Source organism: Peromyscus eremicus, chromosome X (genome assembly GCF_949786415.1).
Source record: "Peromyscus eremicus chromosome X, PerEre_H2_v1, whole genome shotgun sequence".
Lineage (NCBI taxonomy): Eukaryota > Metazoa > Chordata > Mammalia > Rodentia > Cricetidae > Peromyscus > Peromyscus eremicus.
Genome location: NC_081439.1, coordinates 20075333 through 20094239, shown reverse-complemented (window position 1 = coordinate 20094239; position 18907 = coordinate 20075333). Strand labels below are relative to the sequence as shown.

The following is an 18907-nucleotide window of genomic DNA, read 5'->3' as shown; positions in this document are numbered from 1 at the left end:
TTTTGGAGTGGAATTAACATTTGGCTTCATGTGACTCCAGTTACAGACAGGAAATCTTCAGTTGAATTACTATTTGTGTAAATTTTTTTTAAATCAAACAAACCTCTATTTCAGCAATTCTCAACCTGTGGGTTGTAACCCCTTTGGGGTGGGGGGAGTCAAATGACCCTTTCACAGGGGTTTCCTAAGACCATCAGAAAACACAGATATTCATATGGCTGTATGTAACAGTAGCAAAATTACAGTAATGAAATAGCAACGAAAATAATTTTATGGTTGGGGGTCACCACAATATGAGGAACTGTATTAAAGGGTTACAGCACTAGAAAGGTTGAGAACCACTGCTCTATTTAAATAGTTATCCCTCTCTTGGTCACTGAAAGGCTGTGCAAGAACAGAAAAAAATTCTACGTTGACAGGAAGACACAATTAAAGGCCCCAACTGAACAATGGACACAGTTACTGGCCAATTAAAGAATCCAGTTTCACTGAAGTTGAATGTTCATTTTGTACTGTGCAGCTAATTATAGCTGGCTGTATTGGAGAAACTCTAAACCTATTATATAGTATTGAGGATTTTACATGCCAGTTCAAAAATATGCTTTGATCGATTAAGAATGGACAAAATTTTTAGTTTTGAAGCAATATAAACTTCCTCAGAAGGTTACTTCGGTGACTCCGTGGCATACACTTTAGCTGAGCAAAAATGAAAGGAACAAAAGCCAGAATTCCATAGAAGAAGATGGTTAGAGTAATAACCTTGGGATGAAAGGGAAGACTGAGCCAGGAGAGGTGGCACATGCCTATAATCCCAGCACTTAAGAAACAGAGACAAAATTGTGAGCTTGAAGCCAGCATGAGCTACATAGAGAGATCCTGTCTTAATGAAAGCAACCCAAAAGGCCTTGGCAGTGGTTGGACACAGGCATGAAGGAAAGGTCATACTGTAGAATTCTGCAGGGATTTACATCTGGAGAATTACATCTTTTGTAAAGCTAGAAGATGGGAAGACATTTCAAAGTGAAGGAAAATGCAGTTATGAAAGCTGAGTTTAAAATAACAAGGCAGCATCAGGACTAAGAGTTTGTATAAAACTTGGAGTGAGAGATCAGCGTTTAGGTCAGAGTTGAGATCTGAGAACAGCATGTGAGTAAGAAGAGGAGAGGATTGACACTGTAAAAATCAAATGTGTTAGGAAGGAGAAGCGAATATACGATGTCACCATTTTATCATAATTGGAAGTGGAATAGCAGGTTCTGGCAGAAAGCACACTTGTGAGAAGCCTATGTCTACTCTTAATTTCTGTAATTGTGTACTTGAAAATTTGGTCATTTGCTGTAAGTGGTCACTTATTAAAATAAAAATTACACATTGGAGAAAGACAATGATTTATGAAAGGCCACAGGTTCTCTATATGGCTACGGGGTAAGTGGCTAGACCTGATTTGTTGGGTGTCTCAGGATCCTCTGGCCTAAGATTATGGTAACAGTGCTAGTAAATCACATAGAGGACCTGTAGCCTTCCACAAATCAACGTCTTTCTCCAATATGTAATGAGAGAGGCAGGGTGGACAAAAGCAGCAGAGAGATCCCTTAGCCATCTCTTAGCTTCTCCACTTTCTCATTTCCTCTAAGAAAGCTGAGAAAAAATATTGATCTCATTCAAGCTGAAGGATGTTGAGATATTGTAGATAAGTGGTTCTCATACTTGGTTACCCGTCAGGATTCCAAAGTTGCAGCCAGTAGATCTGGAATAGGGTCCAGCAATCTCTTTCTCACCAGCACCCCAGGTGCTGTTGGTTTGCTGCTGTTGGCCCAATCTAACCCCTAAGAACTCCAGGCTTTCTTTCTGGAGTCTGTAGTGATTTGTAACTGTTATAATTGGCAAGTCTCGTCCAGTTCTCTGTATATTAGACAATTTCTTCTAACTGGCTTAACAGCCAAAGCTACTTTTTAAAAAGCAACATTTACTCTCTGACTTTGACTCATTAGCAAAACATTATGTAGGTAAACTAAAATCTATTCCAGGGAAATGAGAGATCATTCCTTTTTGAAGTACAATGACCCTTACATTGTCTTTGTTATGTATACATAAATGAACTCTATTGGGAAAATGGTTGAGTAAAGTTTTTTTGTAAAGTACCGCAAGTTAAATAATTAACTCTCAAGAATTTCCCCTACTCAAGAAAGTAGTCATTAATCAAAGAAATAGTACTATGTTATCACTTTAGTTTCCATCATTGAAAATATTAGCATTTCACATTTTAGGCTACCAGGCTTTTTATGTTCGGAGTAGTCATATTACCAGAGTTGGTCTTTAAAAAATAATGAATAGGGTAGTAGGCCAATTCTTTTGCTAATAGAGACTGAAATTTGCTACCTAAATCTTCAGCTTTATATATTAAGAATATTGTTAAATTATAAATGTCTATAGTATAATTCTGTTCCATATTTTATTTTAATGTTCTTTGATGTTTTGCCTCCATGCATGTCTGTGTGATGGTGTCAGATCTCCTGTAACTGAAGTTACACACAGGTGTGAGTTGCCATGTGGGTGCTCAGGATTGAACACTGGTTCTCTGGAAGAGCAGCCAGTGCTCTTAACTGCTGGGGCATCTCTCCAGCCCCACATACCAAATTTATGATACAAATGTTTCTATAAAGTATGACAAGAAGTTTAATTTAGGTATTAGAGATACAGAAATAACACAACAAAACATTTCTTAAAATTCTTAGCAGTAACAACGTATATTTCCCTGCTAGAAAAATTCCTGATATTTTTGTGATAAATTCATATTTCTATATGCAAGTACCTGTGATTTTATTTCTGTACTTGCTATAAACATGGAAAAGCACTATTTTAGTTTGAATAACTATTAAAGCATAAAACGAATAAATTGCACTAACCATTCATTTTTGTTGATTACACCGCTGAGCTTATGACTCGGTTGTAAGCAATGGTTTTCACCATTGGCTGCACATTAGAATATCCTAAGAAGCTTCAGAAAGCTTCACTCCTTGAGCCTGTCCCAAGGCCAGGTTATTCAGATTCTGAGTTTATGAAGGAGATATAAACTAACCATCATGTTTTCTAAGTCCACAGGAAGTTGGGTATGAGTTCAAGAAGGAGCCCTTCACCTAGTACATGGCCATTATCTTGCTTCCTTCTATTACACCCACACTGCTTTCATTTCAACCTAGTGGCAATTATGTTGTGTGGATAAAGGCCGCATCAGTCCTGCTAAAGACTGAAGGAAGATGCTGAGTAAAGGTAGGGAAGTAAGGAACAAAGGAAGCAATTCATTGAAATTATTTGAGAGTCACACTTTTTGAATCCCAGGCAAGAGTCTGTCTTGGAAGGTTATTGAGACCTGGAAAGCAATAGCAAACTTTCATATTCTTTGATTTTGTGAGATGTCTCCAAAGGAGAATTCTCTTAGATAACATTGATTTTTGTAAATTCCCAACAGACCAGACACATGTTGAATATAATGGGATTTTCATTTATTTTTTTTAAGCCCCAAACTGTAACCTCCTTTGGATTTAAATACCTTTTGCATCACCAATGAGGGAGTGTGAGCATTGTGAATAATATGAACCCTTCCTGGGAATACTACAAATTCAAGAGCAAAGTTGAGCACATATTTTAAAAATCATTTTCAGCACCTGGGCCAGGAAAGGCAATTCCTATAAAACCTAAAACTTGGAAAGGTAAACATTCCTATATAAACAAAATAAGTCAGAGTTACCTATGCAAGATTATTAAATTAAATTTTTTGGCTATTATTTCAGCTTGAAATATATTCACAGTATTCATTTGAACCAATATGACATGCTAGATGTGAGGTTCTGTCTTAAAGAAAAGATTTTGTCATCCTACAGTATCTGAATAACAAAAATGTATTTGCATACATCTAAAGCTATGAGACTACTTTGAGATTCAGGTCTGATAAAAATGTTGATGGTATCAATAAACGCTGTTTAAGTAAGGAAGGCTAGAACATGTTTATTAATGAGTGTCTGACAATGTCATCGTCTACTTAAGATGGAAGAGAGGAGATAAGATCAACATTATTCAATCCCTGAATAATGGAGGAAGTAAAACTTGAAAGGACATATACAAACAACGTGTATGACATCCATCAATATCAGGGGATTTTATTGACATTAATTATACAGTGCTCTAAGCCCCCCTTAAAGATCTATTTTATGATTAAAGAAAAAAAATGCTGAGGGAAACAGCATCAATGGAGAGAGTAATTAACAAGTGATTCCAAATTCTATATGCCCTCTCAACTCAGCATACTTAGTCACAAACAGAAAAATCCAACTAAGCTGTGACCATGTTCTTGGTTTAGCAATTTGATTAGATTTGAGAGCAAAGTTTCTTTTTCTTCTTTGGTCTAAATTTTCTGCTGCCCTGAACAAAACCCACAAACAAAACAACAATTTCTCCAATTATTGTGTTTTACCAGTTTTTTAGTTACTTTTGTCTGAAGTGAGATAAAAATCATTTTGTTAGTTAATGAAAAAGAGACCAAAAGGTTTTTCTCTTTTCCAATTTTGTGTATCCAAAAGAGTAGAGTTTGAGGCATACACCCATATTCCTGTAGTTGATGCTGAAAATGTTGTGTGAACTTTATTTTGAATCTTTTGGATAGTTTGGAACAGCAGAGAGAATGCTCTACATCTGCTTATACAAAAAAAGAAAACAATTTTCATCAAATAGCAAATATATTTGTCTTCAAGGACAAATCTTTAACTCTGCTGCTGTAGCACAAAGTCAACGACAGACAGAACATGAAAGAATTGGAGCATGTATATTCCATAGGCACAGAAATATGAATTTCTTCTACTTTTCACGTGCCCAAAATCTCATTCTTCCTTTAATTTTTAAAAACTTATTCCTAGGGGCTGGGTTTGGTTCCCAGCACCCACATGGAGGCTCACAGCCATTGTGGCTCCTGTTCCAGGGGATCTGACATCCTTTTCTGGTGGCTCTGGTCACTGTATAAGATGATGCACAGACTTACATGCCTACAAAACACCCATACATATAAAATAAAAATAAATACTTTTGTTAATTGAAAATAGATTCTCTCATACAATACATCCAACCAGTTTCCCTACTTTTTTTCATTAAAAATAAACCATTTCAAAATGTGTTGTATGTGATGGTACATGTCTGTATTCTCAGCATGCAAGAGGTAAAGGCAGAAGTTTGAGTCCAGGCTGTCTCAAAAAATAAAGGGCAAAAATTATGAAATGTAAAATCATCTCTTATCTGGCAAGCCATAGGAAAAACAGGCAGTAGGTAGGCTCTGGCATGTTGTCGTATATTGCTGGCCTCTGGTTTAAGATATTTTAACTGTATAATTCTGATGGGAAAGCTTTTCACTTGAACAAATGTAAATGGATTCAAATGTGTGTGTGTGTGTGTGTGTGTGTGTGTGTGTGTGTGTGTGTGTGTGTGTGTATGAGAGACAGAGACTGAGAGACAGAGAGGGAGGCAGACAGACAGTATTTCTTGAACCATGTGAATCTTACCTGACAAGTAAATTTTCTCCTCTGATAGGCTGGCAATAACAGCCTTCAGTGCAGTGCTGAGAGAGGTACAGAGGCCCAAAGAGCAGCAGGGACGCTGCAAATTCCCACTCTTCAGACTTCTTAGACCTATGTTGTGCCATCTTCTAAAATGCTTACGTGTTCTGCCAACAATATAGTCATATTCTTGTTAATATTGCTCTTCAGACACAAACATTGCAACTTCAGGCATTATATTTAAGTTAGAGATATTCAAAGATTCTTTGTTAGTACAGCTTCAATCAGTAGTGATTCTCCAAACTGTTAAGTGTAGGGCTGGGGATGTATCTGGCTTGTGGTAGAGCACTTGCCTGGAAGTTGCAAGGTCCTGGGTTCTATTTCTGGAACTGGGAGAAAAGGCCTAAATGCATTAATTAGTTTTTCACCTCTCACATAGGCAGAAATGGAGCTGGGAATAAGGAGTGAACTAAAAAAGGCCACTCATGTCTCTAGTACCTGGAAGTAACTTGTCATTGAAACTACTAAAATTATAACTAAATGAGTACAGCTATACAATGACATTTGTTTACCTCAATTAAAATTTGAAAGTATACCTAAGAACATAAACAGTATTTAAAAATGGTTCTCGGTATATTATTGACTACCAGGTTAGAAAAATAAACATTGGACTCCTGATGATGGAATTTATAAATATATAGAACTGATTTTGTGATGTTAATATAGAAATTTCAAATAAAATCTGACAAAAGTAAATACGGGATCACATATCAAAATGACTTAAATTGTAGTCCATGGAACACTAGACTTGAATTTGTATGCAGATTGTGTTTTATTAGGTTTTTGAAGTTCCCTGGGCGGCCTGCCTTGCCAGGACATTTGGAAATAGTAACTATCATAACCAATGAAAAAAAGCATTAAAAATTAAACCAACACAAATCACGTGTATTTACAGTCTTTTGGGAATCATGCCTGAAGATAGCCTCAGACGCTTGCAATGTAATTAAAACATCTTAAGAGTTCAGTTACATATAAAGAATTTATGCTTTTATGCAGGTGGCATGTGTTAATACAAGTGTGTTTTCATACTAAAGATTGTGATTAACGTTCCTTAGAAGAAAATATATGGGTTGTGGCACTCGACGTGTCTATATCCTGATGGCCTTAGAGTGGTGGTATTAGGTGTCAGGGCTGCAAACACAGTTCCTGAATGTCGCTCTGAATGTTGTAGAGTGAAACAAGCCAGATCTGTGTTTGCCTTGAAAGGTATCCAGACCTAATATTATACTTTAAAGACATTCTGAAGTATTGACTTCAGAATAAGAGCAAACATTCTTTAAGGCCTGGGAAAACCCAAAAGGAATTACTGAAATCTCCTATTTCAGGCATACATTTTAATAGTAGTGTTCAATGACAAGTCATTAATTCCCAGCAATCCGACTCTTAGGTACAGGTCTCCAAAGGCTGAAATTAGGGGCATTTGTCTGCTTACCTTGCTGTTTGATTGGGTAGAAGTACAAAGCTCATCTGTTAAGTTGGATTTACTGCTCTCTGTTGATGTCCACATCAATGCCTCAAGGCTTATATCAAAATTGGTGTAGAAATCAGCTGTCTCAACATAGATTGTTAAATTATTGACTCAAATAAACCTCACTAAGTATGCTCCACAAAATAGGTTAACTATGGCTCCATGAAAATGCATTACAAATGCATGCATTAAAAACTAAAATGATAGGAAAAATCAATGCATAAAGAAGATATGACACATATATTTTCCAATTTTATCTTTCAAAATTTGGCCTGCATTACTTTTTTTGGTTAGTATTAAAAGATTTAATCTAACTGCTTGCATGCATGCCATTAAAAAAAACATCCTGAACTGTTTGTATTCCTCTGTGATGGTAGTAGTAGGCGGCTAGCATTTCGATGCGTGGAGTAGTAGCGCACTCACTAAAACTTTATGGCATTAGTAAGCTTGTTTGCACTATCATGAAATACACTAGACAGCTAACATTTTATGGAGAGAAAAGCTTTCCTGATTTTTCTTTTTATATTTTTTTTAAGACAGCAGCTCTCTGTGTAGCCTAGTCTGGCATGAACTTACAATCTTCCTGCCTCTCTGCTAGTGAAGGAAAGGTTTCTTTAGTTCATATTCTCAGGAATCACAGTCATAGTACCTGCATAGACTGATTTCTGCTGAAGGACTCTTCGCAATGGTAGATGGCAATGGTGGAAGTGAACGTTGGAGTAAGGAACCACATCTTGAACTGAGAGACAGAGTGAATTGGGGGAGTCCAGACTCAGCCTTTCATATCAGGCCTCTTAGAGAGTCTCCGATGATTCTCATGAAAACCACTTTCCACGGTGTGTTACCCAATGATCTCTCACAAAGCCCTAGCCATAAAAGTGCTTTCTACAACTTTCCAGTAGCATTCCCCTAGAGACCACATCTTTAATTACAAGTGGACCCTTGTGGACCCGTCAAACCATACGCAAACCATAGCACTTGACTTTCTCAACAACAACTATTAGCATGTCCTTTCCTCTCACAGAATTAACAGTACTGTGAAAAACTCACCTGAGGATGACATTATGAATTAACACTAGAAACAACTTGTTTGGGTCTAAGATGGAATTTGAAATAAATGTGGCAATGATTTACTACATTAGATTTCAGAAAGGATGTCTAATGAATATTCGGTTTTTCATGCCAAATGTTCCCATGTGTTTATTAGAAGGTGTATGGTGGGAAGGAATAAGCAGAGACAAGTGTAAAGTAGGTACTTTGATGTACAGTATGGTTTTGTTTTGCTCTTCTTTTCAGAAGTGATTATTTCCTGATATGTACAAACATGTCACATGGAAGAGCATATCTGTGCCCAGGCTGAGAATCAAGCTGGGATCCACAGAATACTGTCGATGGCAGAAGCATAGTGAGAGAGTTCATTCTTAACAAAAACTTGCCCATTTAGATTAGAAAGTAAAGAAGGCTTCACAAATAATTTGGCACCGACTAGTAACATTAGCATTCACTGATAATTAGCACACATACTCTGTGTGTACCTAAGATGAGAATAGTGACATTAATACAATATCATGAGACCATTGAAGAAATTGCACTTGGTATTTCTAGGAAATGTAATCTGGGGTAGAATATAGTCTTATCGATACATACTAGTACACTAAAAATCTATTGGAGAAATATTTTGTGTAATGAAGGGAAATACTTTTTAGTTTGATGCCGGTGGGTTACAAATTTAGCTTTTATAATACGCATAAAAGTTCAAAGTTGAACTCAAGTTCTTTATTCTGTGTAACCAACAATTCTAGACCACTGTTTGTGCTAGGATTTCTCTTGTGGGGTTTCATACATTTCCTCCTGTTTGTACCTTAGAAGGTTCATGAGGATAATGAGTCACAGAGAGGTAAAGGACTGCTTGGAGGTCTTAGAGCTGGTATCTGAATCTACACACTAGGCTTCATGCGATTAATCATTATGCTTCTAGGAGCACAATGTCTACAGGTCTCACTGATGTTGAATTTTCCTTGGATTGTTGTGAGTTCTGTCAAGTTAAGCTAGTCAGCCATAAACAAAAAGTACCTTTTTGTATTTTGTTTGCAGAGAATTTTTCCTGAGGCCCGTGTGCCTGTGTCTGCATTCTTACACAAAAGATTGGAGACAAAGATTAGTGTTTGACATAAGGGGTGTGTGTGTGTGTGTGTGTGTGTGTGTGTGTGTGTGTGTGTGTGTATTAATAGGCCAGAAAATGGTGACATAGTAGTTTTTATATTGTAGAGTCTGTACCAAGCTTTTACAATAACAGTTACAGGTCAAATCTTATTTACTACTTGTTTTGTAAATAAAGTTTTATTAGAGCACAATAGTATGGTGTTCACTCATTTTCATACTCTCTGTCTGTGACTGTTTTATGATGAAACAGCAACAGAACTGAATTATTGTTACAGACCAACTAAGACCAAAACAATCTAATAGTTCTATGCGACTCTTTACTGAAAAGGTCTTTTTTGAAAGTATAGTACCACTGTCCAATATTATTAATCACAAGCTTTGTGTTGCTGCTGTGCACTTGAAATATGACTGACAGGTATGAGTTAAGATTCCAAAGACTTAGCAAAAAGAAAGAAAAAAAAAAAGAGTATAAAATACCTCATCAATGCTTACATATTGGTGATATTTCGAAACAACGATGTCATTAAGTTTAGTTTTACTTATTTCTGCCTTTAAAGCAGTAACTACTAGAAAATTTTATATGTGAGTCAAATGTGTCTCACATTAGATTTTTGCTAACAGTGCCAGTCTAGAATTTGGAATTTGGAGGCTATGTGACCTGTAGAAACAGAGAGCTAGACATTAGTTGAGGAAGGAGAGATGATTTGCAAATATCTTTCTAAAGCAATGAATTGTCAACTCAACCATCCTCATCATTCCTCATCAAATACTCAGAATGTGTCAGGATGTCCACAGAAACAGTTGTAGTTGGGTTCTCCCAGAAGCAGACTCTGACTGGGGGTTTGAACTGGGAGATGATCCAAAAAGCACAGGGAAGGAAGAAGAAAGAGGGCATGTTAGTGAGCATGCTATTGCTATGGATCCCCAAATTCCTACCCACTGAAGCCCTGGGGGAGCTTTTATAGTCTAAGGCTCAGAGCGATCTCATCCAGAAAATGAGGGAGCTATACCATTTGTCTACTAATTGCAAGTTCTTTGTGGTAGAGAACTGATTCTAGGGGCACCAGCTTCTCTTGAGTTTCCCCAGAACTGTAATCTGCCTTTCCTGGGTCCAGAAACAACCCTGAGGCAGAGGATCACAGGTGCATGCATGAAAGAAAAAAGCCATCAGCAAACTTGAGAATAATGCTTGCTAAAGGCATAAATTTGAGCTCTCCAGTATCTTGCTGTGAGAACAGGCTGAATGGTCTTTTTTCTTCAGTCAACAACTGTGTAGCTTACTAGTATATAGGTTCCTTTTCTCATATGACCTTAGTGATAGCATAAATATAGGTGGGATGACCATTATCCTTGTTATGTATAGGAAACTAAGCCAAAGATATATCCACTGATTTGCCAATTTGGAATGGCATCCCACATCTTTTCGTGATCATAAATGGTCACCTATACTTCTGGCTTCTCTAAAGCTTGGCTTGACAAGAACATGAAAAAAATATTGGTTGTTTTAAGGTGACAACAGAAAACTAAAGCTATTTTTTGTGTTCTGTAGACTCCTAGAAATACATAAGAGGGATTGGGGTTGGGGATTTAGCTCAGTGGTAGAGCGATTGCCTAGCAAGTGCAAGGCCCTGGGTTCGGTCCTCAGCTCCGGAAAAAAAGAAAAAAAAGAAAAGAAAGAAAGAAAGAAATACGTAAGAAAGTGGACATTATGTAGGTAAGATTTGCTTGTTTTGTTTTGAGTCAGGGTTTCAGGTAGCTGAAGATGACCTTGAACTACTGATCCTCTGCCTTCACCTCAAGTAATGTAGTTCCAAGAATTCAACACTGAAAAGTGTTAGCATTTTTTTTTCCCACAAAGCACATTCAAAATTAAGAGGTTAAAGAGCTGCTCTTGCCACCACACAGGATATTAGTGACAGAGTTAAATTCCAGAAAACCTCCAGTGAAGTCCCTTAGTGGAAGTTTGTGAATGCATGGCTTAGTGAAGACGGGATTTTGTTACTGTCCCATTGCCCATGTTCTCTTCAAAAGTGTTGTCAGCCCCTTTGGTACTACTTGGAAACAAATCTCTCTCCAAGCTTAATTTCTCTTTATTATGTTTCTAACTACCTCAGTAATTCTTTGTGGACCTCAATAACACTTATACTATTTAAATTTGAATAACCCCAAAGGATCTGGATAGGTCAAAGTGCTTAAACCGCAGGCTTTAGTCTTTGTATCAGTTGATTAAAAACAGATTTTATGCATGAAGTATACTTAATAATGGGAGGGGAAAGCAAGCAGATGTTTGTAAAATCTGAATGTGTTGGATTGCATTTATTTGGCTCTCTTTATGACCAGATTTAGAAAAGTCGTACCTGTGACAATTAAACTCTAAATGGTTAGATGATGTATTTCCCTAGAAATTTCCTGCTGTGTATGGTCAGCCACGAAGAAAAGTAAAAGGATTCTCTAAGATTAACACGCCAAAAGAAGCTGACGATTTCCTCTTACTATAGTCATATCTAAACCAAGGACACTTGAGCAATGGAAAGTCTCAGTCTCAGTCTCTGACTCTGTATTCATTTACTCCAAACAGTAAAAGCACTCTGTGTGTGTGTACACAACTGTGCTCATGTGCGTGTGTGGGAGGGAAGATTGGTTTGAAAACAATCAGGTTTCATCTAAACTGCTCTTGTACTCATTCTCTAAAGTACCTTCAAGTATATATATCCAAGCTTAAGCACGAGAGGGACCATATCAAGGTCAAGGTCAAGAAATGGAATGAGGGGAATGGTAGAGACTGAAGCTGGACTGCTCCCAAGAAGTAAGGATGAAGTAGAACAGTGGGGATATAGGGAACACTTAGGGGAGTGGAGACTTCTTGTGGCAAAAGCCTCCAACAGTAGAAAGAAAAGATTCCTCATGCATACACTTGGCTCACACTACACCTCACACCTTCTTTGGAATTGAAGCCAGACGTGGAAGTGACATGGAATGAAACAAGGCACTGAGCCAAAGCAGGATTTGTGCCTCACTTGCACATGAGTATCTTATGGGAGAGTACCTAACCTCAGATGTGCACCTCCCCTGGCTAGGCTACATCAATACCCAAATCACAACACGGAGAGTAAAGTTCACAGCAGATGAACTGTCAGACAAAAATTACAAGACACAAGCTAAACTTAGATCCTCGGGAAACACTAAGAAAACACCAGGAAATGTGGACCTTCTCTTTCTCAGAAAAGTTTAATAATAAGTGTGTTTAGTTCTTTTGGAATTATGAGGGGAGTTGCATTCTTGGAACAGGAACAGAAAATCTTTTTAACAAGAAAAGAGATATGTGATAAAGAACCTACTGGAAACAAAAATGTGCTCATTATAAAAAAGATCATGTAAGCTTGGTATGGTGCTTCATACCTGTAGTCCAAGCACTTGGGATGCTAAGTCAGGGCCGGGGTGGGGGGAAGAGAGTTTGAAAAGAGCTGAGGCTACAAAGCAAGACTATTTTAAACGAACAACAAAAATCCCCAAACCTAAGCAGTATGATAAATTCCAGATTAGTAAATTGAATTCTTAAAAATATAACCAGAGATTACTGCTTCTGGAACACTCATATTAAAAATAAGATGAAAATAATTTTCATCCTTACTATGCCTTTTTTAAGTGAAAAGTTTAGGAAAGGAAAACAAGTTGTTTTTTTTTTATAAATTGTAGAGTGAATTTATGTTTTTGTTGTTGCTTGTTTTTCTTTTGTTTGGATAGAATCCAGGTCATTGCTAGGCAAGTGCTTTACCACAGGGCCGTACCCACAATCCCCACGTCTGCTTTACTAGATGGCATTATAAATCTGCTGAAGTCTGATATTTTGTTCATGGAATTTTCCTTTATTTCATGTTTTTGCTGTGTTTCATTGCTTTCATTCCTCTTTGATCTTGTCATATGATTCACGCTTGTGGAGGAGTTTTCTACATTGTCAGGTCCACCTTTGTCTCATCTAAGAAGGTGACACCGTTGTCCAACAAAAACTCCATGTCTGTGATTCTATCCTCAGTTGAATGATGTCATCATCTTGGATAACTCCAAGCAGCCATCAACTCTCCCCACCCTTCATTTCTGGCCTCTCTCTCCCAGTTACACAGCCATTTCCCTGTGAACAGGAAATGGGGGTTGTTATTTTTATATCCCTAGTGTCTCTCTTGGTCTCTGACATTTACTAAAATCTTAATTGTTTGTTTGTGAATGGATAATAATTGAATGGACAGTATAAATGAGGAACACATGGAATAAAGAAGAATGGAGAAATTTCAATGACTCTTATTCAGAGCAAAAGGTGATTGTGGTAAAAAATGTGATTAAATATTCCAGGAAACTTTAAATTTGATGCTCTTAAGGAACAGACATATATTAAGATGCATAATGTTGTGAATATAGTGTTCAAGGACATATGATCTTGAACAAATATAAAGAAAAATGGAAACACAGAGAATAAGATATATTATGACTGGGAAGTATGACATATTTGTGTGTCATATGTGTGACAAGAACTCCTAGCAAATACTATAAATGGCTATATTTAACCATAGCTGGTCAATTCAAACCTGCTATTAAGAAATTAACCTCATCCAAACCATAAATTGATAAATTTCAAAACTTGAAAATTAAGCTATACGGTGAAGGAATATATTCTTGCTATTACTACTATTTCTGACTCAGACAAAGGGATAAATATTGAACTATGTACTTTCTCCCAAGTTCAGGATCTATCAAGAACTTATTGTTAATTGTCCAATTAAATATAAATGAGTTAACACAATAATCATTAATAAAAATAGAAAGTTTGAATATTTCTAAGAGAATCTTTGAAATACAACTTTGGAAAAATCTTACTTAAATTTATAAATACTTGAAATTGAATTAATAGCATTAAGATTTCTGGAAAATCTATCCATTGTTTTTCTAAGGATGAATCATTTTGTACATACTAAAAAAGTATGTAGAATAACGTTTCTTTCTTTTTTTTAAACAGCAAAACTTGGAGAGCAATCTCACCAATCTCATTAAGAGGAATACAGAACTGGAGACCCTTTTGGCTAAACTTATCCAAACCTGTCAACATGTTGAAGTGAGTATCCACCCCTACCTCCATGGTTTATTTCAGATGAAAAGTGCTAGCTTGGACTTTTTCTGTCCATTCAAAAACTTTAAAGGGGAAATCTTTCTTGGGGCTCGAGAGATGGCTCAATTCTTTTTTTTTTTTCTTGTTTTTTTTTTTTTTTTTTTCAAGAAAGAGTTTCTCTGTGTAACTGTCCTGGCTGTCCTGGAACGCAATTTGTAGCCCAGGCTGGCCTCAAACTCACAGAGATCTGTCTGTCTCTGCCTCCTGAGTGCTGGGATTAAAGGTGTGCATCACCACCGCCCAGCTCTGTAAGAACACTTGCCAAGTCAGGTGGCTTATAGTCTCATAACTCCAGCTCAAGGGATCTGATACCCTCTTTTGGCCTCCACAAGTACCCTCACACATGCACACCCACACACTCATATATGCACATAAAAATACAAATAATAATACTAAAATAAATGTTTTACAGAGAAAAATCTTTTAAAATCTTTTTTAAATATTTTACAGAAACCAAACATATGCAACCGATGAAATTGGAAAGAACAATAGCTTAGAGACTTTTTCTACAGCCAGGGCTGCTGAATCCTCATCCCTTTATAGCTCCCTCTTGATCGAATATTATATGTCATTCCTAATACTGTAGATTTAAATCACCCTCACAAAGAATACCCCTCCAAAGCACAGTTTAGAAGGTGTTTTGTAAGTTTACTAGGGCTGCCATAACAAAACGCTATATTCTTAAAAATCATAAACAATGTAAGTTTATTGTCTCATAGCTCTGGATGGCAGAAGTCTGAATTGCAGATGTCAGCAGGACTGTTTTATCTGTAGGCTCTATGAGAAGTCATTTCTGCTTCTTCCCATCTTCTGCTGATTTGAATTGCAGCGATCCAGTCTATACCTCTACTGTCACATGCCATTCTCTCTGTGCATCTCAGAGCTTGTGTCCAACTTCATATAATCAAGCCACTAAGGTAGGACCCATCCTACTCTATTATGGCATTGGCACAGACAGTATTTCCAAACAAGGTCCCATTCAACATATAATTTTACGTAGTTTGTCCCAGTACAGGTCTATACTACATTCTGCTTAGCTGTCAGCTAAGTGTCTGTGAAAACCCACCATGGCAACACTAACAGAACCTTTAGTGATTCTACAATGCATAAGACCAAATTGAAAGCCAATGGCTTAACCCATCTTTTTCCATGCCCTAACTCATACACCCAAATGAAAGCTTTCAAGCTATCTGGTCTTTAACCTAACAAAACTCTCTGCATGGTAGGTCAACTGCCACCTGATATCTATATGTCCAAGTCCTTCTTATCTGTCCTTCAGTCACAAGTTGAGGGCCACTTCAGTTGTGAATATTTGTCTTGATTTCTGTACCAAAGTCACATTTCTTTTCTCCAAGTCACAATATTTTATCAATAATCCTTGAGTGAGTTTTTATCGGTATTTTGCATATTGGTTCAATCTTTTGCAATTAGAATGTGAAGCTTTGAAAATAAGGACCAAGTATAATTCTTCTCTGAATTTCAGACAGACTCTGGTACATCTATTTTGAAACAGAAGCTGTAGACCCCACCTATATGTATGTTATTTACTATGTATCCATCAGTTAAAAGATCAATTTAAAGTAAGAAAAGAATCTTAGGGAAATTGTTCTGGACAGATATGCCTGACGCCACTATACTCTTGCCAATTAGAGCTTTGAATGTTTGAGTTCATCTCCCCCTATAATATCCATGTTTGGAGAGACAATGTATTTTTTTCAGACTCATCAAAGTGCATTTATATATTTGTATACACATATTCATACATATATATGTATATAACAATAATAATCAAAGAAAAAAGAGGCTATTAACTTGAGAGTTGGGGGCCATGAAAGAATTGAAGGTAGGGTACCTGGGAGGGGCTAGAGAAAGGAAAGGGGGAGGAAAGTGATGTAATTCTCTTTTAAATTAAAATATATTTTTAAAAAATACAAAAAAATCTAGCATCTCAACTATACATTAGTCATCATGTCCACTACACAATCAGAAGTACTAGACATCAAAGACATAGGAAAATTAAAAAGGAGAAAAATCCATCAAAGAAAATTACTCTTAATGCAATATAGATACTGGAATTCTGGGAGGAATTTTTAAACTTGAATGTGTGAAAATTTACCATTTTAACAACTTTCCCATTATTCAACAACGTTCAATACATTTTCAATATTGTACATCTTCTCACCACTACATCCAGAAAATTTCCATTATCCTAAACACTTTTGTTTTTAAAACATTATGCCAAGTGAAATAAGCTAAACATAAAAAGATGAAGTTTATATGATTTTAAATTATTTGAAGTACTTAGAAATTGAGGACTTGGCATAGAGGTTACCAGGTATTTGGATGGGGAGAAATAGAGAGAGGTTTACTACTCTCAAAATAATGATATTTTGTCGACATTTTTATCTTCTCTAATCACTAATAGTAAAATGCATGGCCTTATGTGCCCAGAACTATGAAAGCAGATTCACAATATAGTAGAAAGAATAATAAAGATCATAACATATTGGATGTCTGAAGGTTCAGATAATAGCACAACTAAAGAACAGCACAGCAACCAATCAGATGTTGATCTCATAGAAGGTAGCTTTTTTTTTTTTATTCAAAGAGCCATGTTTCTCAGCAGATCAGCAACAATGCATAACTTTAAATCAATGATGGGATACAGGTAAACTATTAGCTTTCGTTTTCATTCCTACTGGCACATAAAATATAAACTAGACACTTGCTGTATCCTAGATTGGTGATTGTGTTATCGGGAGGAAAACTCTTTTGAAAATGATATAATATAATGTCATAAAACAAAAGCTAATACATCGGAGTTGGACAAGACAAACAGAAAGGGAAAGAGCCCAAGAGAAGGCACAAGAATCAGAGATCCACTCATTCATACATTCATGAGTCCCATTAAATACACTAAACTGGAGTCCAATATATATATATACAGAGGACCTGATGCAGACCTGTGCAGGCCCTGTGCATCCTGCCTCAGTCTCTGAGTTCATACGGGCTTTGATCATATTGATTCAGAAGGTCATATTTTCTTGGTATTCTCCATGCCCTCTGGCTGTCACATTCTTTCTGCCTCCTCTTCTGTGGGGTTCCCTGAGCTCTGAGGGGAGGGATTTGACAAAGACATTCCATTTAGGGCTGAGTGTTCTAAAATCTCTCACTCGGTACATATTATCTGGTTGTAAGTCTCTGTATGTGTTTCCATCTGTTGTAGGAGGAAGCTTCTCTGATAATGGCCAAGCAAGACACTAATCTATGAGTATAGCAGAATGTCATTAGGAGTCATTTTATTGCTATATATATATTTTTTAGAACAGTAGTATTTGGTTTTTACCCTAGGTCCCTGTGCTATCTAGTTTCTGGTTCTTGGTCACACAAATGGTACTGTGTATGGGTCCTATCTCATGGAGTGGGCCTTAAATCAGATGTTGGTTGGTTACTGCGACAGGCTTTGTGCCATCATTGTCCTAGCATATTTTATAGTCAGGACATCATTGTAGATCAAAGGGTTTGTGGCTGGGCTAATGTTTATATTTTTTTGGTAGCATGCAGAGTACCTTCCTATATCAAAGCTGCTAGAACATAGGAGTGAAGGCTCTATGTAGGCACTAGCTCACCTTCTCCATGTTCAATGAGTTGTATAGGTGTTGTCTTCAGCAATGGGGCCTGAGTATCAGTTTGTGGAGAGCAACATTACAGTCTTGGCAACAGCCTGGGTTGTTGGGGATTGCCATGGGACCTCTTTAGCCAAAAACTTAGTTAGATGTAACCCAATTATGGTACTGGAAGCTTCATTTGGTGACAAGAAATGGCCAGTTGGAACTCTGTCTCCCCTATCATTTGGCAATTTGATGTATATTGCCTTCATATATGTATATATTCTAGGAAGCTTCTACTGTATTAATTAGGTTTCCGTACTGCCCCTCAAATGTCCCTTGATTTTAGCTGTCTCTCCCTGTATCCCCTCCCTCAGAACTTAAATAAGGAAGAAAGAACTGGTGGCTGAAGAAATGGCTTACGCATTAAAGTGTTTGACTTACAAGCGTGAGGACTTGAGTTTGATCAGGAACTTAAGTTAATAAAACAAATCACCAGTCAGGGTGGTTCCAAGGATGTGGAGGCAGGTAGATCCTTGGGGCTCACTGACCAGCCAGACTAACCAGTGAGAGGCCCTATCCCCCTAAAAAGAGTGGAAGGTGAGATGGTGTCTGAGGAATGACGACAAGGTTGTACTTTGGCTTCCACGTGCACACCTGCGAATCATTGTACACAGATAAACACAGAGAGAGGAGAAGGCCGCAGGGAGGGAGGGAGGAAGGGAAAGAGAGAGATGAGACAGAGACACGGAGCAAAGATAGAACCAGAGACAAACAGACACATACACAAACAGAGAGACAGACAGACAGACAGACACACACACACACACACACAGACAGACAGACACACACACACACACACACACACACACACACACACACAGACGGAGAGAGAGACGGGGAGAGAGAG

General features: G+C 37.2%; 1 protein-coding gene across 2 annotated transcripts in view; it reads left to right on the top strand.

Annotated features, from left to right (window-relative positions):
* Positions 1-18907, top strand: part of Mid1 (midline 1) — a 104721-nt gene that overhangs the window by 24751 nt on the left and 61063 nt on the right. For both annotated transcript variants that reach the window (XM_059250191.1, XM_059250189.1), the window contains exon 2: positions 14240-14335. In XM_059250191.1, the coding sequence (XP_059106174.1) occupies positions 14240-14335 (96 nt within the window). The remainder of the gene's footprint in view (positions 1-14239; positions 14336-18907) is intronic.